The sequence below is a fragment of the Rousettus aegyptiacus genome, unplaced genomic scaffold (genome assembly GCF_014176215.1).
Source record: "Rousettus aegyptiacus isolate mRouAeg1 unplaced genomic scaffold, mRouAeg1.p scaffold_m13_p_14, whole genome shotgun sequence".
Lineage (NCBI taxonomy): Eukaryota > Metazoa > Chordata > Mammalia > Chiroptera > Pteropodidae > Rousettus > Rousettus aegyptiacus.
In genome coordinates, this window is record NW_023416289.1 from 12,509,941 (window position 1) to 12,535,223 (window position 25,283).

General features: G+C 34.4%; 1 protein-coding gene across 10 annotated transcripts in view; it reads right to left on the bottom strand.

Annotated features, from left to right (window-relative positions):
- Window positions 1–2,691: 2,691 nt before the first annotated feature.
- The window catches only part of NFAT5 (nuclear factor of activated T cells 5), a 106,298-nt gene continuing 83,706 nt past the window's right edge, over window positions 2,692–25,283 (bottom strand). For 6 of the 10 annotated variants that reach the window (XM_016146878.2, XM_036231428.1, XM_036231427.1 and 3 more), the window contains 6 exons: window positions 22,742–22,874; window positions 18,668–18,751; window positions 15,112–15,260; window positions 11,909–14,420; window positions 11,025–11,268; window positions 2,692–10,615 (listed from right to left, as the gene is read on the bottom strand). In XM_016146878.2, coding sequence (XP_016002364.2) covers window positions 11,033–11,268; window positions 11,909–14,420; window positions 15,112–15,260; window positions 18,668–18,751; window positions 22,742–22,874 — 3,114 coding nt within the window. In that variant the 3' untranslated portion in view covers window positions 2,692–10,615; window positions 11,025–11,032. The remainder of the gene's footprint in view (window positions 10,616–11,024; window positions 11,269–11,908; window positions 14,421–15,111; window positions 15,261–18,667; window positions 18,752–22,741; window positions 22,875–25,283) is intronic. The other 4 variants (XM_016146877.2, XM_036231430.1, XM_016146879.2 and 1 more) reach the window with 3 other exon arrangements.

Consider the following 25,283-nt stretch of genomic DNA (forward strand, 5'->3'; position numbering starts at 1 on the left):
GAAGAGCGTTCTGGGCAAGAGTGATGTGAGCGCACCACTGAGGCAGGGGCATGCTTAGAGTTTGAGGAAGAGAAAGGAAGTTACTAAAGCAGAGAAAGGAAGAGAGGGATAGGTCAGACACATGGCTGGAATCAGATCACACGGGAACTTATCGGCATGGTAACACTGTAAAGATAGGAAGTTGCTGGTGGGTTTGGAGCAGAGGTGTACCAATCTGACTGATGTTTGATTCTGGCTGGTATGTAAGGAATCAAGTATAAGGGGCAATGATAGAAGCAGAGAATTGTTGGGAAGCCGCTATGACTATCTAGGCAACAAATGGAGGTGACAGCAATGGTATGTGCTGCAAAGTGGTAAGATTCTGGATATAGTTCAAAGGTCAGAGTAACCGGATTTGATGATAGATTGGATCTAGGTCGGATTTAAAAAAAGACCTTAAAAGTATTTTGGTGTAAGCAATTAGAAAATGGAGATTCTACTTGTTAATTTAAGGAAGAGTTTGGAAACAGTATTAAGAGCAGGAATCGGGGGGTGGGGCGGGGAATCAAAATTTGACTTCAGACGTGTTATGTTTGTCGACTAAGATAGCCAAGCAAAGCTATCAAATATGCAGTTGGATAATAGAAACCTGGAATTAAGAGAAATTATTGCTAGGGATGGACATTTGGGAATCTTCAACATATGGATAAGCAATGATACTGGATAATATCACCTAGGAATTGAGTTATGATAGAGATCTAATGACTGACATCTAGGGCTCTCCAGTGTTAGGAGGTCAAGATAAGAATTAAAAGGAGTGGCCAGTGAAGCAAAAGAGCTATGCGGTATCCTGAAAGCCAAGTGAAGAAAACATTTCAAGGAGGGAGTGATCAAGTGTGTCAAATACTGTGGCTAAGCCAAAGAAGGCAGGCCTGAGAACTGACCTTTGGATGTGGCCATGGGGAGGCCATTGGTGGTTTTGACAAGAACTATTTCAGTAGAGCGGTGTGATGAAAGCTTAATTGGAATGGGTTCAAGAATAGGAGAGGAAGTAGAAATAGTGTATGTGTGTTTGTGTGGGGGGTGCAATCAAAGAAAGTTATTTATTTGATTTTTTTAAGAGATAAGGGATATTTATATGCCAATGGGAATGACTCTTAGAAAAGGTTCTGATGTTGGAGAGAGGGGAAAATTAAAGAATATGTCTTTGAGAAAACAAAAGGGTATGGGATCCAGTGCATGAAAGAAGAGCAGAGCAGTATCAGGACTAGAAATACCAATTCAAGGTAACACTTAGTAGGAACCTCACACAGATTAATTTTTGCAACAACTCTAAGAAGAGAGTTCTATTTTTGTTTCTACTTTATAGATACATTAAGGAATGGAGAGGTTAAATAGTAAGTGTAGGAGCCATAACACTAGGCAGGCAAACTCAAGGGCTATACTTTTATATACCATATTATATCGCCTCCGTTTAGAAGCAGGGACCATGGCACCATGACACAGAACACAAGTGTAGCAATCAATACGTCTTCCCGAGAGCGAGACCATTAAGTGTTGCTGTTGAGAAACTTTACCTGCTTTATACTTCTAGAGTCCCTGTTGTGTCCTGAGCAGGGATAAATGATGTTCCAGTTCTAACAGGCCTGATTTTCTGGCTGCTGAGAATTTGCTTCTTACGAGATGACAGAGCGGGACTCTTTACCGGCTTGGAGTGCAGCATGACGACTTCCCATGTTCTGGACGCTGTAACTTAAAGTCTATGACCCAGGATCGCATCAGGTTTTTCTGGCAGCCACTTGTAGCCTGGCCTTTGGATCAGTCTTTTGCCCATATGGGCTGTTTTTTTGGAACAAAATATTTTTGATATTTATACTTAATAAGTTCCAGTTGGTTATTACTCCTTTCCAGTGCTGTTGAAGTTAATAAATGTCAAAAGACGACTTTTAAAAATATTTTGAACAATGGCAGCATTGTCGAAAAATAAACAAATGTGTGTGTCCCTTCCTAAAGTGACAACTCATTTACACATACATATTTGGAGATGTGAAAAATTCGGTCTCTTTCACGTCTATGTTTGATAAGAAGGTATAAACATTCTATCTAAAATGGTGTTTCTAAAACTTGTTATTTATATATCATATTCATGATATCCATGTGTTTGTTATCTGTATTAGAATTTAATCTTTTTAATTTGACTCACATTCCTCCAAAGTCTAGCAGGTATGCATATTATATATTTTTCTAATGCACATTAAAACACATCTATTATAGTTAAAAATAATGTTTACCTATGTGTCATCTGAAATCATTTTAAGTTCCACTAGTGATATGTATTACATTCTGGTAAATACTAATTTATATTTTTAGAAATAACTGCCCCCCAAATAAAAGAGATTGCCTCTGGGGCTGAGAGCTTGGGGAGACTTGGTTTTCATCAAAAGCACCTCCATGGTACATGATTTGCTGCCATGGGTCTGTAACATTTTACTAAGCATGAAACATTTATACTAAGCAAACGAAAATTCTGTCACACTAAGTCGCTTTCTACACTGCCTGGCAAAACAGTAGGGACAAAGTAACTACTTGAAAATATTTCTATATCTCATACCTTTTCCTAATGATTTTATAATTTCAGCCACGTACTCAGGCTGCTCAAAACTGACATTTACGGATACAAATTTACTCACAAAGTTTGAGGAAAAGAGACAGTTACCCACTGCAAAATGAAAACTTTCATATTTTATTTTTGACTGCAGCTGTTTACAGAAATATACTTGCGAGTATACAAATGTTCCAATAGAAGCAAAATATCTTTTTAATATTTAACAAGTTATCACAGATAGCTAAAAACATAGATGCAAATTAAATTCCCCCAGAGAACAAACCGAAAATATCTGGTTGTCAGTGCTCTGCAACCCCGACTATGAAAGCCATGTGCACAAAAAATGCAACCCTTGTGTCGTTGCAGGACAATGGAAGAAGGCAGTTCAGTGGTTGATCAGTGTGCTCGAGCAAATAAAATAAAATCTTAAAAATTTAAATGGCAGAATGGTAGCTAAACCACTTGAAAACAGGTTAACGAAATACTTGTAATATATTTATTAGAAAGACTAAGTAAAAGTTGTCAAAAAAAAGTAGAACTACTTGGAGCTTATCAACAGAAGGGAACAAAGTGAGCAGATACATTCATTTGATGAAAAGAAATTACCTCAGTGTCACTGGAATCAGTTTTTAGCCACTAAAGTCATAAATACTTCAGTGTGGGACAGCTCTTTACTGTACGTACCAGTCTGATTCCAAACCCACTCTCAAACATCTGAGATGTGTGTGTGTGTACGTGTGTGTGCATGTGTTATCCTGAGGTTCATTAGCTAAAATGATAAGTGATCCCTACGAACTATTCAAACCAGGCAAATTCCTTCTGGAAAAAAAAAAAGAGCAGGGGCGATATGAGACTTAAACATGGGGCTTTTAAAGGAGCTATTACAAGCTTAAGTCAAATAGAATTGTGGTAGAATGCTTTGGGTACAGGAATATATCAAGCAATCAAGTGAGGAAGAGAGGAAAGAGAACAAGAAAGGAGGAATGTAGCTAAAGCATCTCCCAACAGTTTGTCTAAACATTTGCCAGCACCAAAGTTTGTAGAGTAAGCCACTTACGTTTCCACTGCTAGTATTAAGCAGTGGTGATTTTTATAGAGTATACAATTTTTTATTTTGAAATGAGTGGATTTTTCTTTAATGAGTTAATTAACCATTTCTAAACAGTGGGAGGAAGATTAGAACAATTATGGAGGTAATGAATTACACAGAGAGATTAAAATGAATGAATAAATCTACTTGTGGTTAGTTTATATTTACTATGATGCATACTTTGATAAGGGAGAAATGCCCAAATTATATAATTCATTGTCTTGTTTAATATTGTAGTAAATAACTGTTATCTGAAGCATAAGTTCAAAGGATAGCTCTATCTCTACTGCATCAGTTCTCATACAAAGCAAGAGACTTTAAAAGTTTTATATATAAAAAAATTAAATAAGGTGTTTTTTGTTGACCTAGTCAGCCATTTTGTTTAATATCTCAGATACAAGTATAAATACAGGAATGACAATTTTGTTCTGAGAGGAGGTCTAGCCAGACCAAAATTGTGGTCTGCTGGTAAAGTAAGAGGCAATGAAAAAAAGAAAGCTTGTATTATCACTGCCAATAATGTACCCATTTTATAGATAAACAGGAGAATTTAGCACCTATCAATGATATTAGCTACTTAAATGTCATAACAATCAAAAGAACTATAGAACATTGCACCTGTATCTTTAAATCGGTCACTTATTGTAAACTTTTTAGTAAGTGGTAGGAAAATCCCAAACTAAGTTAACTGAATGATCAATAACTAGACTGTGTATATACATAAAATATACTGTATTTCTTCTATAGGTAGTACTGAGAATAAATTATTATTGCCAATAAAGGATTATGGATAACCAGGTTAAGCTGAATTTATACAAAGAACAGTGTATAACTCTGTATGAGTGGGGTAAAGAACACCCTTCCAGATTTTACTGTAAAGAGTTTACACCAGTGGCTCTCAAACTTTCAGTGTGCATCAGAATTACCTGGAGGGCTTGTTCAAATAGCGCTGGGCCTCACTCCAGAGTTGCTGATTCATTGTATCTGGGATAGGGCCCAAGAATTTGCATTTCTAACTGGTTCCCAGGTAATGCTGGGGTTAGCTGGTGGGCTGAGGACCATATTTTGAGAAACATTAGTTTATACATCCTGTATATGTAGAAAACCACATATTATAATGTTCCTATGTACATGACACAAAATATATAGGAAGAGGGCTGGTTTTAATTAACTGTCAAACACAGATTAGCAAGCTTAACATTCTAATTTTTCTAAAATGATTTTCTGAAGTATAATCATTTCCCCTTACAGTCAATAACATTTCAAAGTCTTAAGTCTTACTGTAGTCATTTTAGAAAATATTCACATAACACTCACACCAAGTTGCTATCCAAAGTAAAAAGGGGCATAAATATTCTTAGTTAAGATGTATTCAATAAGGAATCATCGCTATACAGCATTCTCGACTTCTTTGGAATGATTAAAGTGCAGACTATCATCAATAGGGCATTACGAATATTGCAAAAAGGTCTGCAGTCTTCAGTGCGACAAACAAGCATGGAAATACTCACACAGGAGGAAACTACTACTGTCCTGGCTTGTTGCTGATGGCCCTTTCTTCAGGTACCGCCGCGGTGCTAAGAAGCTGGAAGAGGCAAAAGTAATGAAAACCAGAGGGATGCTCAACTCAACTGGATCTGGTTGAAAGGAATTATCTTAGTTCTGGAGGGATTCAGATAGAACTTCATTTCTTTTGATGCTATTTTTCATAGGTAGATATAAGTAGATCACTGAGGTTATGATGGGCAAGAAGTGCACTATAATTACTTAGTTGGCCCTGTCGATTAGAAAAACTGACATTGTCAGACTTTACTTAAATTATGCGTTTGTGATTTATTTTCATCCATCTAATTAAGATAATAGAAGATGCTTTAAATACTTCTTTAAACTACACACATTTATGTGCATGGAGTCTCACAGACAGTAAAATTTTCATTAGCATTTAGGTAAGACCTACTATTAGTTGGTTGAGATGAAGACAAATTTCATTAATTTATTCGAAACCTAAACAGTATAATTCTGTACTCTTTTACTTATTCTCCCTTCAAAGAACAATTCTGGTAATGCACCTTTTCTGTTAATCTTATGCCAAAGGGAGTTAGAAACTTATTGTTTCCTACGGTGATCAACAAATGGAGCTATAAAAATCTTCCATTTTGTACAATCCCTTGTACCCTTCTATTTGCTAGATGGGATGCTGCCTGATTCATGAACTGCTTAATAATGCCAATTAGATCTTCAGGGAGGGGAGGGGGCAGGGAGAAAAGAAAGAAAGAAAGAAAGAAAGAAAAGGAGAAAGGAAGAACTAAATGGAAAAGTTGAAAGTTGGGACCTATTAGAATCATTTGTTCATGTATTTTTGGCAATAGTGAAAAATGAAATTACAAAAAGGGGCACTATTGTGATAAAAAGGCACTTTCCATGAAGCATTTAATCTAGATATAAAATATGAATTTAAAAATTTTCCTGAAAGAGAAAGCAGAGTAAAAAATACAATTTTATTAATAAATGAGGTTAGAATGGTATGAAAATAAATGGGTATTAAAGAAATAATGAGAGCCCTGGGACAATCTACAAATGATATTGTAGGTATTATTTTGATAAGTTACTGCATTATGAACATTATCTCCACAATTTAGCTCTAAGTGATACAAATAAGCAGAGGAGAAAACCTCTTTTTATACATGTTATGAGAGCCTACTAAACCACTAACTAGGGTATATACTCTTTTGAGTTATTTTTCTAATAAAGCTGCTGAACTATATAGTCTCTTTCTTTCACTAAGTCCCTCCACATAACCAAAGACATGTGAATGCAACATGGCTGTTTTGGTTAGGGATGAAGCCTGTGGTCATGAAGCAGAGTAAAGCTATCAGGTCTTATGTATATATTTTCATTAATTTTTAAAAATCAACTAGGAAACAGATATTTGAACAGAAAACTTCATCAGAAAGGTAAAAAGTTCTCAACTTAGTCTTAATGAATACTTATAAATCATACTGAATTTGAGACTTTGATTATTAAAGCATTTAATTCTGTTCTTTAATTATTGATGCATCTAAATAGATTTCACTTTTCCAAAACAAAAATCTATAATGGCTTAAATAATCAAAAGAAATTATCATCTTAGTTCTAGAGGGACTCATTTCCGCGGACACTGTTTTTCCTAGGCAGATTAACTGAGGTTCTGATGGGCAAGAAACGCGCTATAACGAAATTCTCAACTATAGCATATACAATACTACAAAAAAAGAGGAAGCGAGGAAAGAAGGAAGTTCTCTCATTAACACTGCTTCAATAACAATCTATGTTCTATGGAGACTTGTATTGGCTAAATAACAACATGATACCCTAATTAAGAAGGTAACATGATATAACTCAGAAGCAAAATATGACTTTTAATTCTTTTCTCCCATGTTGGTATGGATATATAATGGAATGACAATAAGGAATAAAACACACACTCACACAAACACAGAGATAAGCTCCAAGCATTAATGTGTGTTGCTAAAAGCAAGAACAATTGAATGTAACAATATAAAGAAATAAAATGTGGCTTACAATTTATTTAGGTCCTTCTGCCATTAATAAATTTAATAAATTGATTCTGAGGCCTTTGCTGGCTCAGGGAGTCTCTCTTATATGTAGCTAAAATTTGTAACAGTAATCTGGAAACTGCATTTAGTAGCACAAGTATCAACCACTGACCACTGAGCTAACTCTTCAATAAGAAGACAAATACTTTTTGTAACCAAATTGTATATTCAGAATGCTGTACTTGACATTGACCTTTATTTAACAATGTTAAAAAAAAAACAAACAAACACATACACATCATTATGAATAAGAATATGGTAGCATAGCAAAGCCCTTGTATAAATAACCACAAAATTTATGAAAATAAAAATTGGGTTTTCTGTCTCCATCCAATCAACCATTACAGTTCAGGTGTATGTTCTGTTCTAAACTTAGATATTATATAACAGAAAAATTGGTCCCTGGTGACTTGTCATTGGAATCAGCATTTTGCAATGCTAAACCTCTTGATGAACAACAGAAGTCCGTCACCACTTCAGCCACAAAGCAGTGTTCACTCTAATTAGAATATGGTGAACAAGTCTTCCTGAGTCTCCTGTATGATCACTCAGAAAAATATTCAGAAAACTCAGAAATAAACTTATAGTATTTTATGTCTACTTATTTTTATACCTGCCGGGTAAGCTTTCTGACATTCATCACCCCTCAGCAGTTAGAGTTTTACATTTTAAAACTGAAGCATTAGATTGTGTGACTGGTCTTTCTCATAACCTGAACTATATTGGGTAATTTTTCACAATAGGGGCGGGGAGAGAAGAGATACATTGAAGTAAATGCTTTCAGTTCAGAGAATTTATAAAGTAGCTCTGGATATTACAAGATGGGGAAAATGTTATTAAAATTACAAACATGGGTTTTTAGTGTCTTTATAAATAAAAGGCATAGAATACAGAAAGCCAATTAATAATAACAATAACAACAATAATAAAATATTAAATATATAGTGAGCAAAGACTGAATGGCTCATTCTTATGAAAGACCATCTGACACAACTGCCTAGATGGGTTTCCTTACTCTAACATTTCGCTGAGTGAAGATCCAGCAAACACACAGTAAACTGCCTTTAGCCCACTAACAACATTAAGGAACTGCCTGATGGAATGGCCACAGATGAACAGGTCATTTGTTTCAAAAGATACTTAAATACTCAATAAAGACATAACAAACCCCCCCTCAATGTTATCAGACGCCACGTTGTGGTAGAACATCAGACAAACTCACAAATTTACCACAAAAATGTGTGGCAAAAAAAGAATAGTTTATATATATGTATATATATAAATTTCTATATTTATGCCAATGTACTCACTCAGTACAAATAGCAAAATAGTATACCATTTCCTAAATACAAAATATAGCTTTCCAAAAAAATGAAACACACATTAGATATAAACCATCCAAAACTTGAACGATTGAAAACTGTATTCAAAATTAAATGACCCATAGTAGGTCTCTTTCTGAAAAGTTCCCTTCATATCGGCAAGAAGCCTGTACTACTGAAAACGTAATTCAATGCCTCTCAATTAGAGAGAGAAAGAAAGAAAGGATGGGTGTGGAGGTAAGAATATACGAGAACACAGAGAAAAAAACAAGTTAGAAGAAGGGCACATTCAAAGAACCAAGGAAGATCATCACAAAAAGAGGGAAAAATCTGGCTATATAAACAAAACCGACACCACAATTCCACTAAGTTTAACTAAATGTATAGGATAAAAAAAATAAAAATAAAAAACAAACAGAAAAGTAGCCTTCAACAAACAATTAACAGGCTATTTTTTGTACATTTAAAAAATAAATGAAACAGACAAGAATACCAAAATATCTTATCTACATATAGAAGCCACACATAATTTGGCTTTAAACTGTATTAACAGCTTTCTACATGCCAAAAGGAAAATAGGACATAAGCATGTGTCCAGACAAGTCGTAGTGAGAAGCAGGCATCCCATGGGTGGTGAGAACACCCAAAACTGTATAACTAATGCTACAACTGCAAGTTCTGGAGTGTGTTATTTTGCTCTCTATAGATGTAACACAAGTTAATTCTTCATTTTAAGTCAATGACATGACCTTGTAAAGCCTAAGGCTTGTGGGAACCATCAGATAAGTGATCACTGTGAACTGTAAAGCACTGAGGTGACAAGTGAATTACACTCACTGCAGCTCAGGGAGAAGTGATGTTTCAAGAAATTTTACTTTGTCTTTTTTTTAAAAATTAAAATTTACAGTTTCCTATTAGAGGGAAAATTTTGAAGACTTCAGAACAGCACCGTTCATGAGGGGGGAAAATGCATTGCTTTTTGTTTCTCAGGAATTAGCTCCTCTCATTCCTGAAAGGATACCCCCCAACCTGTGCTGCAGGAGTTGTTGGGTTACCCCAGATCAAAGTGGCCTTTTCCTTTAAGTTGCTACAGGGTCCCAAAGCTAGGAGTATATTACCAATTGTCTAAAATAAAGTGAAAAAAGAGGGAAAGAATAATATAGATGAATATAAAAAGGGAACACTGGCCCAAGACTGGGTTAAGAAGAAAAGAGACTGAAATTACTGTCAGTTTAAACTACTAAAGGATATCAGAACATAATTTACCATATATTATCCCCTTCATTTCTTATAGAGCAAGATAATTATTTTTCTACGCACGATTATGGCTAAACCCCTTAACAGAAACTCAGAGAATTAACAACTCTCTGAAAAATAAAATCAACAGCATTCCAGCTGTTTCCAGTTTGTGTATTGTTTGCCTTTGTGATAAAGAGGCCTCTTATGTGTGTAGAGCTCTTAATATAGCTTCCTTGTCAGAATGTCACCCCTTCAGTTTTTCTCCCTAAAAACTGGAAAAAGATTCACTTTGGCCGATAGCTGTGCTTTTTATATTGAAAAATCACAGCCTTAGGTATTATTTGAATTTTCCTTTTTCAAAAGCTGTTACTTGACTAAAACAATGCAAAAAAGAAAATAATGATGAACAAAAGTAAACATGACGATATGGATTATCCTCTAATAGCAATAATAACCGAGCAGTCCAGCTTTTAAAATTAAACTGTACTTTTAAAGAAATAGCGCCTAGGAAAAGAGCAACAATTAATTCTGTCAGCTGGAAACTCAGATAGATTCTCAGTCATCACTGATATTAGGAATATAAAATATGAAGATGTTAACAATGGTGGCAATCATTGCAACAGGCAGCATGGGTGTGCTCTTTTGCAGTCAGAGTAAAAGCTATCCATTTACTCAATCACAGTTTTTCCTATTTAGTTTTGTTTTTAGAGTAACAGTTTAGTAATCCTCATGGAATCACAAGATCTCAGGATATCCTGGAATCTGGATTTTCTTCACAGAATTTCTAAAAAAAGAAGACATTTAATATAACTCATTAGGGAGAGAAAGCATTTATAAAGTGCCTATTACCCTGAATGATCCCAAAGTATATTACAGTATTACGAATGGTACTTTATCATATTTATACTTGATATTTATATTTCTTGAGGAACGGAGAAATGAGACATAATTATATCCAATATATAGTACATACATCAGATTTCCTGTTGTTCCAAAGCAAAGAAGTTTAGAGCCAAAGGAATGCCCAGTATTAACAGTATAACCACAGCTATATAAAAAGTACCATCCTGTGAGAAAGCTGTATTTTAAAAGGTCAGAGTCTAAACAGTATTATTACTTAACCCAAATCTGCTAATAATAATAAAAGTTATTGATGCTTTTCGAAAAGAAAGAAGCCAAGATGTAATACTTACATATCCAGTTAAAAGGATCCAGTCAAGTTGTTCCCTTGGTTTTGCAATGAAACAAGCAAATCAATCTTTTCAATGTTCTGGTTGGTGTTTATAGAGGATGCCAGTGGAGAATTCTCCGGCATTTGCTGAGAAAGAAGTGTTGTCACAGGTGGCTGGCCTTCATTTTGTGGTTGGCCTGGCTGACTTATGGCCATCAACTGATCTGGCAATGCAGCTGGTCCAGAAGTTAGAAGCTGATTACAGTCTGCAGAGACATTTAAAATACAGAAACTACCTGATTAGTTACTTTCTGTAAGATTCATAAGGAGGTATTTATCAGTTGCTGGGGGAAAGTCATTATTCCGTTCACTCAGTAGACAAGTAAGAGAGAGGCATCTGACAGCCTTCCCCCAAAAGTCTTCTCCAAACAGTACTGGTAATCATCTTTGGTTTCCTCTAAGCAGAATAAAAATACAACTTTGCCTACTTATCATTATAAATCCTATATCATTTCCTTGGTATATAAACATTAGAGATGGGTTTCTACCTCCTTGGAAACTAATTTAATTGGCTGAGATATTTTCTGTCATTCTTACTTCAAGTTTATAGCTTAAAGTGACACATACATTTATACGCACTACCACATTTAATCCTCCCAATGTCCTTGTTAAGGATGTAATATTACCATCATTTTAGATATGGAAACTGAGGTTCATTGCCAAATAATTTGTTTAAGATTTCACAGTCTATAAGTGGTCTAGCAGGGACTTGAACTCAGTTGTGTCTAACTACAATCTGTGTTTTTAAAATAACTGTGTTTTGCTTCTCTCTAGTAGTAGTAGTAATAATGTGACCATTTCAAGCAATAACATTTAAGAAATGAGAAATCAGAAAGAGTTTCTTACTATTTTGAATGCCAAATAAGAACATTCCTGAAGTCTGTTGAGATGAGCCGGGAGAATTCTGTAGTTGGTTCATTGTGCCTCCTGTAGTGTTGTGAAATAAAGCAGCCTGTGGCTGAGGTGAAGATGTGGCTCCCTGGATTCCCGGCATGCTGCTCTGAGGGGAATAAAGAGGAGACTGTTGCATGTCTTGCTGGTTTATACTGGTCTGCAATGCAGACATGGATGCTGGAGAGAGGAAGAGAGTTACTTGCTGCTCTTGAGAATTAGGTGACCCTTGGACCAACTGAATCTGAGGAGAGCTATGGAACAAGGAAGTCTGTGATGATTCAGACTGGGTAGGACCTGTGTTCTGAAGTGAAGGAACTGTGGGCTGGTTCTGAAATTGCATGGGCTGCTGCTCTTGATTCATTGGGGCCAAATTATTCTGTTGGTGAAAAATTGACTGGTTCTGTTGCTCCTGATTGGCCATTGGATTTTGATTGGGGTTGAATATCATGTTTGGTGGTGGTGGTTTCTGAGATGCCATTGTCGCCATGGTATTCTGATTACTGAATAAGATGCTCTGCTGTTGTTGCTGCTGCTGCTGCTGCTGCTGCTGTTGCTGTTGCTGCTGCTGCTGCTGCTGCTGCTGCTCCTGGGATGGAGAGTTACTCTGAATGGCAACTATTGAGTGCTGTGACTGAAAGAGTGTTCCTTGTTGGGTTTGAGGCATTGGATTAGGAGGGAGGGAGCCCAGGGACACCTGAGGCTGAAATAGACCTTGCTGGGAGGGTTGTGCCTGTTCTTGGGGAAGCATAGGGGCCTGGATGTGTGATATTGGAGGCTGCTGTTGGAAAGCAGCTTGCTGCTCAGTGTTTGACGTTGACTGAAGTGGAGAAATTGAGTTCTGAGCTGCAAAAAATGAAATCTGTTCTTCTTGGGCAACTGTGTTAGTTTGAAGATTATTCATTGGACTCTGGGAAAGAAATATGTTGGCTGACTGTTGGTCTTGAGGAACAGAAGAACCCTGGAGCACAGCCATGGTACTCTGAGAGTGAAACATTGGAGACTGCATTTGTTCAGCAGAGGTCGTAGAAGTCTGGCTGTGGACAACAGGACTTGGACTATGAAAAATAGACCCTTGAGTTTCCTGGGAAAGGTTCTGAGCATCAGCAATAGGATTCTGAGGATGAAAAAGTTGAGCCTGTGAATGAGAAGACTGCTGCAAAAAATTCCCAGATTGGAGTGATATCATTTCATTACTTTGCTGGAATAAACCATTACCTTGTTGCTGGGTACCACTACTTTGAACGCTCATCATACTTTTTGTAGATGAAAAAAGGTTAACTTGAGGTTGACTGTCCCCACTGTGCTGCATTTGGACCATGGTCTGAAAGACACTGTTCTGCATTTGTTTTGCTTGTGCTCCAGTTTCTTCTCCATCTCCTGAACTTGATGTCTGAAACATGGTAGTGCCAGGAGTTGCAACCTGTTGTGTGGTGGTTGTAGTAGTTTCGTTTCCAGAAACTGCGGGAGAAGAAAACAATTCACATTGCATTTGCATGTCCTCACTGGCAGACAATGCACTCATCATATGAGGAGTCTGCTGGTAAACTGGAGACTGCTGAAGGTTTCCGTTTGCTGAAGCAGTTGAAGGAAATAACTCGGACTGAATCTGGGCAGCTGCCTGGCAGATACTTTGCTGCATCTCCATCACCATTGCAGCTGATGATTCCATCACCTGCTGTTGCTGTTGCTGCTGTTGCTGCTTAGATAATGTGCTTTCGGTCTGTGGGTGAACACCTTCAGCTCTTCCAGCTATTAGATTATCTGCTCTGGTATGGACTGCTGGCTCTGTTGAGGAGAACATTCCAGGGTTTACACTATTTTGAATTTGACTGACTTGTTGAAAAATATCTGCACTAAGCTGTTCTTGAACATTCTCATTACCATCTGGAGCAGAAAATAAAACCGAAGATAACTGTTGTTGTGCCTCTAAAACTTGTTGGACCAAGTCAACATTTCCACCACTGCCACTAGTGGCACTGCCTGTGAAGCTTCCTGCTTGCAACTGCTGAATCGTATTCTGTAGCTGACTCACACTATTTGGTGATGGGAAAATATTTGATGACATCTGCTGCTGTAAAGTCTGTGCTTGTTCTTGTAGTGGTGACTGCTGCTGTTGTTGTGACGCCTCAGTCAGGTGTGACAAATTAACCACTGTACCATCTGACTGTAACACTTCTCTAGATTGAGTTTCTCTTGTCTGAAACTGTGTAGCTGGCTGCAGTAGTGCATCACTACTGGGCAGCTGACTAGATGCAGAAACTGCTGTAAAGGTACCAGCTTGTGAAATGTCCTGTGTTTGGATAGTTGTCAGGGTCTCTGGGTTGTATGCCTTGGGCTGAATCTGCTGCTGCTTTTCATTTTCAGAAGGTAAGTGGGAAGATGATGATGTTGAAAAAGATCCATTTCCTGCTATGTTAGACATACTTTCTAGTGTTTGTTGAGTTGATCCAACTGTCTTTGTAGTCTAAAAAAGAAAAATCCCAAATGATATGTATATATAAACATTAAATGAGCTCATATACTTTTAAAAAGTATTATTCTAAAAACACATGCATATGCGGGGACAATTTTCCACTACATTATTATTTGGAAAACAAGTATAAGATTATGATTCTCAGTGACAGCATGTCTGATTGTTTATGGGATATTTTAAAAATAAGTATTATAAGCAAAGATAGTCAAACAAGGAAGTAAAAGAATAATCAGCTATTGGTATGCTTAGGACAGTAAGAACACATTAATTCTATGGTTCATGAATTAATAGCAAGTTGTGGATTATTGGTAACATTATAGAGAGGAAAACAAGTGAAAAAGGAAAAGGGAGTTATAGGAAAAAAGTGGAGAAGAAACGGAAATTAAAATGTCTTTAATTTTGCAAATACTAAATCAGTACTTTCATTAATACCCTACATTCCACAGGGTCTAGCTAACATTAATTCCTTTCTTGCCAAAAATGTATATTGGAAGTCACTTTGTAGGCTATTTTACTGGAGTATAAAAGCATTTAGTCTAAAGAGCAAAATTTATTAAGTGGATCCAAAGAGAAACAAATGTGAAATAGGAAAAGTAAAAAGCATAAACATGAAAAAAGAAATAAAAAAATTGAATGTTTTATATTTACATTAAGATGTGGGGCACTAATCAATGTAGCTTACCTTAAAAATAGGGGAAGACCTTTTTTCTGCTGTTACTTCCATTGGAGTAACATCTTCACTCTTAATCATACTGCTTGATATGAGTGGAGTGATCAGAGCATTAGGAAGAATATTTACTTTATCTAAGTTACATCCAGTAGTTTTCATTGCTGCACACATACACACACACAAAAAAGAAAGTTTAAAATCATCAACTATTTCATTCCATAGTATGTTAAATATCAGTCATGATTTAAATGTCTATTTTTTGATGCTATGATGGTAGCATGAAACATAAAACTGGTGTATCAAAATGTGCCCTCCCTTTTTTGAAGTAGCATTGGCTTGAGTACTCTTTGTATGAGCCAAAGACTGTGGGTTAAATATCAACAAGCTTAAGCAGTTCTGTTAGCAGCTATATCTCGACCCCACAGGACTCTTCTATGATACCTTGAATTAAACTTCTCAAAACAACCAAGATATTTTATAGAATACAACTTGGAAATCTCCAGGAGGTTAAAACTAAATCTCCAGGAGGTTAAAACTACTCAATTACAACTGTTAAAATTTCCTTTTAGTATATGGCTGCCTGGGCAACACAAAGTCAAAACTTTAAAGGCCAAAGGATTTTCTGAGCATTTCTCTCGACAAAACTCAAGCTTCTCATTAGAAAATGCCACCAAGTAACCAAATAAAATTTACTTTCCTAAATTAATGTCTTAGAAAACTTAAATTTGTCAAGATGACACATGAACACATCTCTCTTTTAGACAAGACTTAAACTTTTTTCTTTTCAGAAATTTAAGGGCTATTTTAGTCTATCAATTAAATTTCCAAAGCAAAACCAGTAAGTATTACCCACTTCTTTCAACTCTCATTTTCAGGAATTAGAGATCTACACCAAGGAGAAGCAATATATAGCAGATTAGGTATGTTCTATTACTTTCTTATATCTCCTTTCCCCCTGGATTCTTTTTCTTCTTTTTTGTCTATGTGAGTCTGCCACTGGCACTCAGTGGAGCCTACTGATATCGCTAACGAGAGTCTTCTGAATTGAGCGCATACCTGAGTAATGATCTAAAAGTTTCCTGCTACTTTGAGACCCTGTGGAAGAAATACAGATTCCTCCAGGCACAGCTGCTAAATTTCTTAAGTTGATACTGAGAAGAAATCTTGGCCACAAAGAAGAATTTTAAACGGTATATGGTATTATGAATAGGATTGCTACCTTTATAAATATTTTGATTTAAAAATACTTGAAACTTTCTGATCTCAAACTTGTCTTCCTTAAAGTTGTCTCACAGCCAATTGGCTAGAAACAAACTGATTATCCTGTGGGAGGAAAAGTACTCATTTAACTTTGGATATTCTATGCTTTATTACTCTGAGAAATGGATCATTTATTCATAAGTTCTCTGGACCACTTTTCACCTCAATTTTACCAATACCAATACACTTCAACTTACAATCCAATTTTTACCGAGAAAAAAACCAGATCATGTATACTTTATCTTATCATTTAATTTATATTACTTTTGTTTTAAGGAGATATACACAGTTGGGGTGAAACTAAAAATTAATCATGGTGTTTTGGCACTAGACTTAATATTTCACTGAGTAGTTAGTCGGGCAGTTATCCTCCTTACTCCTCACCTCCTACAAACCCTCTCTGAACAATCAGAAACGTACTTCAGAGCAAAAGCTTTCAACATCTGACCATAACATATTTGGATATCAAGTTCTAAATAAATCGTATTGTAATTGTGATGGCTATTTATAAGAACGTTATTTAGAGGATTATTGCCATAACGCAAACTTAAGTCATTTATGTTACTCAATCTTCAACATTAAATTATACCTATTTAAATATGCCAGATGGTACCTTGGTATTATACTAAAGCTCTGAATTTAAAAAATCATAAAAATAAGCCATTTCTCAAGGAAAATTCCTGAGGGCTATTGTTTTTTTAATTGATCAGAAATCTCCAATCAATAATATTGTATTTATAAAAACAAATGAAAATTTTAAATGGATAAGACAGTTGAGTATTCAATTTCACATCTTCATAAAATTATTTTTATCATGACTTCAGTTGATAAAATTATTCAAAATAAGGAGGTATGAATTTTGAAAAATAATATGCATATGTGTTTCTTATCCATTTTTTAAGCTTGTAAGATTTTGATCAAATGACTAAATAATTTTGTTATTAAAAATTAAACATAGCATTTAAACAGTTTAACCTTCAGTTTATAACCCTCTATGAAAAATTTCACACTGAATTATGTTAGTGTTCCACTACCTTCATAGTCTACATGAAAGGAACATCAAAAAATTTTCATAGAGAAGCACCGATGCTTCGAAGATGGCAAAGGACAGACTACAAATGTTCCTGACTTTAATGATTAATTATGGCAGTTATCTAATAAGCATGATTTGAATTACTTTTGCTTAGATGTGGTACTTTATACACTGAAGCTTAACCTATCCTTTTCTTAATCCTAGCTAAGTGACCTTAGGCAAATTATTTAACACCTCTAGAACCCTGGTTTCCTCGTCTATGAAATGAGAATAATAAATTACCCACCTTACAGAGTTTGGAAGATTAAATGAGACAGTAAAGAGTGTGGCATATTGCCTAACACTTAATATATATTCAATATATGTTAGCTACGATTGTTCATAGCACAGATTTGTTAATTTTCCTGTATTGAATCAGATAATCTTGGCAGTTTACTTATCAGTACATAATTTCTCACTAATCTACTCTGGAAAGTGTTCATGGTGGAAATCATGGTTGCAAGACATTATATATGTGAACACTAAATTTTACTACTGACAATAGAAGAAAATCCACTGTATTTGATAAAATTTATTAAGCATATTATGCCCCTTAAAAACATAAGTATTTTTAATTTGACTTAACTCATGAATTTCATGGCAGAAAAATATAAGTAAAAGCTCAAATTATAGGAATAAATCAATGGCCATTATGTAATTGAACCTTCATACATAATGGCACAAAAGCATCACTGAATATCATAATTATATTAGAAATCTGCTAAGAAGAGACTCAATCCTACCATATTATAAAATCTTGAAGATAATTTTATTATTTCTTGGGATTGGAATAAAGAGGCAGAAGAAAGAAAAACAGCAACAAAATAACCTTAAGCAATTTTTTCAGATGCCTAAAGTTTATATTTTGCTCTCTTCAGTCTCAATGTCAACTACTAATCTTATTGGTAGCAAAGAGCTTTATAATCTCGATTTTTAACACTCATTATTGTACTTTATATATACTTTTAAGATGTTTAATATTGGGAAATGAAAAACAAAATTAAATAAAAAACTCCTCCATTCCAACATATGTTTTAAAAATGTTGTATAGTGAATAAAGGGAAATATCAAGTTGGGAGACAAGCCTCCACATTCAGGAAAGTTAAATATTTTACCATAAGGAAGATATCTTGCTAAATGTTCCAAGTACACAAGAGAAAACAAAATAGTAAGATTTGCTAGAGAAAATATACAGGATCACCTATTTACAATTTTTGAGAAGAATCAATTTGATACCTTTCATGGCCTCTTCAAAAGAGCAAGGTCTTGCTGGACTAGATATTTCCTTCTTCACGCTTACATTCAAAGCACCAGCTGCTGCTATCAAAAAAAAAAAAAATTAATGCATTTATTTATTTAAACTTATTCATCTTAACAAAATATGTATTTTAGAATCCTTTAACTGGACTATTTTCTCAAAAAAGCATCACAAAAGTATTTGTTTAGTAGAAATTGTAGGTTGAAATGAATTTTTGTAATCACCAGTCTATGGTCTAAAATTCCAACTGGGCAGAAGCATATGCTCACTTATCAAACCAAAAACAGCAACTTTAAAAAATCCTTCTTGTAACAATATACATATTGATAAGATCTGATAAGCAGAAGACTGATGAGATTTTTTAAACTTATCAAATATACTATGTAACACTAGCATGAAAAAAATTTACCATTTACCTGCATAAATGATTTATTAAAAAATATGAATTCAGAAATATATCTATTAATGTAGCTAAATTTTAAAAAACTGTGATAAACATATAGAACCTATAGCATTATTATTATTATTTTTGTAAAGTGTGGGATAAAAAAATCTTTGCTATTATTAATGGATAATTGGTGGGCTATTACATCTAGTCATATCAATTATATCTATGACCACTCTGAATTCAATGAGCCATAGAAAAGAGAGCAGCAGAAGGAAATTTAACTTTGGGTGGTGAACACACAATGCAATATACATAGGATGCATTACTGAACTGTACACTTGGGACCGATTTGATTTTATTAACAAATGACACTCCAATAATTTTAATTAAAAAAGAACAGAGACCAGTTCTGAATGACAAATTCTAAATAAAGAGGTTCTTGCTTAAAATTACTATATAATAATTTTATTTAAGTAGATTAATTTCTATTTTTCAATGTATTTATTTTATATTCCTTAACTTATTCAAAATGGGAATTGAGTTGGCTTATTTTCAATTTCTTATTCTTGACATGACAATATGAAATGATAGTTACAAAGAGACTATAAAGAGACAGTTAATTGTGAATAAAGAGACTACACACACACACACACACACACACAAACACACACACACACACACACCTCCTAAGAATGAAGTTAATTATTTATCTTAGCATACTGCACAGGAATTGAATGGAAAAGAAATTCATAAACATTTTTTAAGCATGACATTTATTCTAACAATTACATATTTAAAAACGGAAAACTAATCTTTTTTAAAAAAATTTCTATTTTAAAATCATTTTAATCATTTTATTTTAAAGCAACAAAAATATGAGTAAGTCTTATATCTTATATCCCCCATTTCTTAAAAGGAATTATCACTGCAGAGTCACTGCAAAAAATACCTAAGATGATTTGTTTGTTAAAAGACTGAAGTAAAAAAAAAAAAATTAAGGGTCACTGCAAAAAATACCTAATATGATTTCTCTGTGTTAACAGACTTAACAAAAAAAAAAAAAAGAAATTAAGCAAACTTCAGTGCTAAGTGGCAATGAAACAAAGGTTTTATGACTCTGCAAAGTATCTAAGTGCCTGATAGCATGCACATGCAATGTATTTTTGGCAGTAAAGACCCAGAGGGCTTTAGAGGGCTTGTGACAGGCAGAGTGTGTAGACCCTATTTATGTTCATGTGAGCCCTTGCTCTGATTCTACTTTTAGACCACATACTCAACTACTCGAGATTCCTAAATTTTCTGCATGACTACTCTAAATTATGTGTACAGTCTTAGGTCTAAGGGGTAAACAGTTTGGAAGCACTAAGCACTGGCTGGTGCGTCAAGGCCCCTCCAAGTGTGGAATGGAGCCAGGAGTGGGAAGAGAAGAGTGGCAGGATGGGAATCCTCTTTCCTCACAGTGCCATATTCCAGCTTGGAACTCCAGTCTGAAAATCTTAAATTCATAACTGGTCTTCCAGGTTGTTATGAAGGTATCTTGGTCAAGTTAGGAGGATAGGATATATTTTATTAAATGATTTGTTTTAAATATTTAGACAAATGGTATAAGAGCTATCATTTCTACTGACTTATGAATACTAGGGTAGGCCTAGTTTTAGCTTTTAAATGTTTAACTGTAGTCCTCAAATAAATCACAATACTAATTAGTTTATTATAATGATAGTATAAATTTTCTATAACCAAGTTTTCCTGAAATCATAGTCTCTCTCTCTCTCAAGTACACCTGAAAAGATGTTCACATTTTATAAAATAAAAGAAGGAAAATCATGGGAAGATTCTTTAATTAGCTATATCATAAAGGTAGAAACTGAACAACAGATCTTATTACAAACTTTACATACTGTGTATTTATTCAATTAAGGGTTTCTGAGAGTGCCTGTTATCTACAATATGTAAAAATGAGTAGGGGGCCCTAAAAGAATAAACATATGTTCATAATTGCCTAAATGTGGCCAAATCAAGTTAATTAGTATATGCTTTAAAGCAGAAGACTTAGAAGCTGTTTTATTTGGCAATCTATCAAAGGGAAATTTCTAATAATAAGCACTCATCACTAAGAAATAGGATTCTCAGTGCTGATGTTAAGCACTTCAAAGTCCTAAAGTTCTTTAAAATTAATCAATAAAAACAAACAACAACAAAACCTCCATTTTTTTCAGGAAGCAAAAACTTTAAGGCTATTCTCTAACATATAGATATACTTCTCTCTTCCCTTCCCACACACAATACAGAAGCTCATTAGGAATAAAGTTCTTTTGCATTAATTATGCCATCTTTCTCCCCACACAAACAAGCTCCTCCTCACACAAAATATTAAAGATCAATATTCAGTAACTAGAAGTTATTAAAATGCTTTAACTACCATTACTTTAAATCAAACTTTCTTGGATTTTTGAGGCCTTCCTAGAAAGAAAACAATAAAATATTTGGTCTTTGGGTATAAGCCAATTTTCTTTTTCCTGTTTTTGTTGAAGCCAGTATATTATTTCTAAACTTGGCCTTGTTCTGTCTGAAATTTCTACTTGTGATCTTTTATTCTGAAACAAATACTAAGAGGATTTAATTAATACTATACTGTAACATACTTTTATAGCAGACTGGTGAAAAATAACCAATGTTGTGAATTCAGACATGATTTAAAATAAAAAAGCAGATATATTAAGTGATAGAAAGTAATTTATCAATACTAGTTATTACTCTGTCACAGTTGTTTCTATTACTTTTTCTTGCCAGGGCTTTTCCTGCCATCTTTTTTCATTTTGTGCCTCACTGAATCCTGAACTATTTGGAAATAACAGATACAGAATCAATACACTTACAGATACGAAGAACTGCTAATTCTGAAGTATACCTAACACTGGAATGAACTGGACCAATGGTAACCATGGCAGAAATCAAGCCTCGGTCAGTGGAACATGCGAAGTTTCCATTTCCAAAATATTTTCTCTACTTCTGCCAGGAAAGGTTTTTCTTCTTCAGGCAACTGAATGTGGGCAAACAACTCATAATATACGTCTTACCCAGAGTTCTACTGTTCTGGTTTCTAAAGGATCTATTTTACCTAATTGCTTTAAATTATATTTAAAATATTCACCAGCACTCTTTGATATTTTTAAATACAGAAATTAGAAAATGTTAAGGCATATATAAAACTTTGTGATTTTATCACTTATCACTCCAAGCTTATCTCTCACCTCTCCAAAAAGGCATCCTGTAAGCCAGCCAGACAGACTAAACTATTATAAGTTTCCCAAGGTTGTCACTTTCACTTTGCTGCATATCAGAGTTACTCAATGAGTGGTAATTCTTAGTAAAGAGTAACCCATATGATAACTCTGGAAAGAATGATATCAAAACATTCCTAGCTTTTTTTCAATTATTATTATTAAAGCATAAGGCAGAAATGATTCTCTTAAATATAAAGAATAAAAGCAGTATTTGGTGATTATCTTCTTAGGAAATAATCCCATCTCCAAAAATACTAGTATCAATTCATCTCAGTATATAACTTTTTCATTTTAGTTGGCTGGTCTTCCGCATATCCCTCCAAAGTACTAGAAATTAATCATTCATTTTACTTTAGAACCTTTTTATTTTGACGTACCTGGGTCTGGAGTGTAAGTGAATGGCTGAACATCATGAGATCTTCCGGCATTGGTCACTACATATATTCCCACTGATACTGGCAAAGTTATATGTTGATCATGATATGGGGGGACCTTCACAATAAGATGATTCTAATTTAAAAAAAATTACATGAGTCAGAAAAGAAGCAATACTTAAATTAAAATATAATTAAGTACATTTCCTGTTAGCTAAAAAGTTTAAGAAGGCTGACTAGAAAAAAGAAAGTATTTTAATGCTCAGGTTCTCAGGTAGCGGGACATTAACCTTAAAACTGCTTTTAAGGCAAAACCCAAATTTTTACAAGGGCTTACATACAACTTTATGTCATTCCTATTCTCCCTAACTTATTACACTGTAACCACACTGACCTTCTCAGTCCATTCTTTTAGCAACTAAATTCATTTTACTTCAGAGCCTTTATAACTCATTGTTCTTTCTCACTGGAATATTCTTCCTTCACCTTTTCAAATGACTAGTTCCTTACCCATTTTCAGGTCTTCTTCAAATGTTATCTCCTCAGAGAAGCCTTCTCTAACCATACTATGTAAAGTAGTATCCCTCCCTAGCCTGGTCACATAATCTTATTTATTTCTAAAACAGTGGTTATCACCACCTAAAATTACTGTGATTATTTGTTTTTTTGTTTGTTTGTTTGTTTTTGGTTTCTCTCCAACCTCAAGAATTAAGTTCCCTGAGGATACAGGCTGATTTATTTTTCATTCTATCTCCATTATTAAGTACCTTACATAACACACCCACAAATGTATTTGTTGAATAAATGAATAAATTTTAAGGAAAAAATTATGCTCACTTAGCACAATATCAGTTATCACATTTAGTGCAGCCTTGAAATGTACTTCACAATGTAATTCACTGCTCCTTAATCACTTTAATATTCATTTAGTTAGGCAATAGGGTTCAGTTTACCCAAACCCCAGTAAATCAGTTATTTTCTGTCAGAATAGTGGCAGAAGCACCCTTATAAGAAAAGGGAAGGGTTCATAAATGCTTCACCAATGCTTATTCAAGGCTACTATATGTTCTTGAAAGATACTGCGAACCACACTAGACTCATTCTCTTCTTCCCTAGAACATTATAGTAATGGGAAGGGACATTTAGGGATGGTGTTATGCTTTTGTACTGATGAGGTGATATACAGGAGGCCAATGTTGACAGCTGAGGGTGAAGTGTGTTTGATGACATTTTTTATTTTATTAAGACTATATAGTTGGTTGACTCAGTTGAATAAAACATGTGACAAATAAGGCCAAGGTAAAGGTTTCAATTTCTGAGCACTTAATTTGTTTCTAAGCCATCTTAAAAGACTCTCTGAAACAGTTACATTATAAATAAAAAATAGCTTCTGATTTATGATATTAACGGAGTGTTAGCCATCTCAGAAAAAAAATCACATTTTAAAGCCAGGTGGAAAAACACATATATGTGTGTATATCCACAGGTATTGGGGGGCAAATATCTGAGAGCACATACTCAATTGCATATGAGGTCATCAAAAAGTGTACCTGCACTGACCCAACTTCTAAGAAAGTTTTAAAATCTTGTCTACTCTCATTTTAACTCTTTTGTATACTTCAAATACATCACAAAGCAGTTCCACCTACAGTTAAAAAGATGGTTGAATGGATGGATGTGAAGTATCCTCTTAGTCTTAAAACTATTTGGCAAACTCTGTATTGAAATTATTCTCAATGAAAACTTATTTCTGGTAATTAATAACAGAATTAGTTTTTAAAAGTTAAATGAATATTTAAGGCAAATCTAATTTGAAACCTTTTAAAAAACCAAATGAACTTATTCTGATACTAATTCTTCATACTTCTTCAATCTGAATCTAGAAATTCTACAAGCAATTTGAATTAAAAACCAAGTAAACTGTGTATAGTGATAGAAAGTTGTTTTAAAATACTACTCTCACACATTAAGAGCAATTAACTACCAATGAGCTAGGAGTACAATACAGATAAAACATGCAAAAGGTTGGGAGGCCTTTGGAGCAGGTACAATGCTCTCTGAGGGTAAAAGGAGATTATTTGAATTTTAATTTCTTAGAAAAATCTTCTTGGCTTCAAAATAATGATTTTTTTTTTTTTTCCCCAGGAGATAATCCTTTTCAGAGCCTACAAGCAGTGGTGTCAGATATTTTTCACTCCTCTAAGGTGATAATTTATCATTCCTAACTAAAACCAATTTGAAAAGACATAACCTCTAAACTCTCAACCCTTTGTTTAGTCTAGTTGTTCGCACAAATTCTGAGGATCTTTCTGGCAGCTCTTTCAAGAAATGTCTTTCTGTATTTATCTTGAAAATTCCTTCTCCAAAACTTTTCCATTTGTTTTTATTCTTATATTCTAAAAAGTGCAAAAGAAAGAACCCAGAAGACTAAAGATTGAGAAACAACAATCCATAACGATTTTCTATTTTTGGACACACTAATGCCTGTTTCACGTTTTGCAAAATAAGTTAATTCTTAAATCGTATGCCTCTTCCTAGTTTCTAA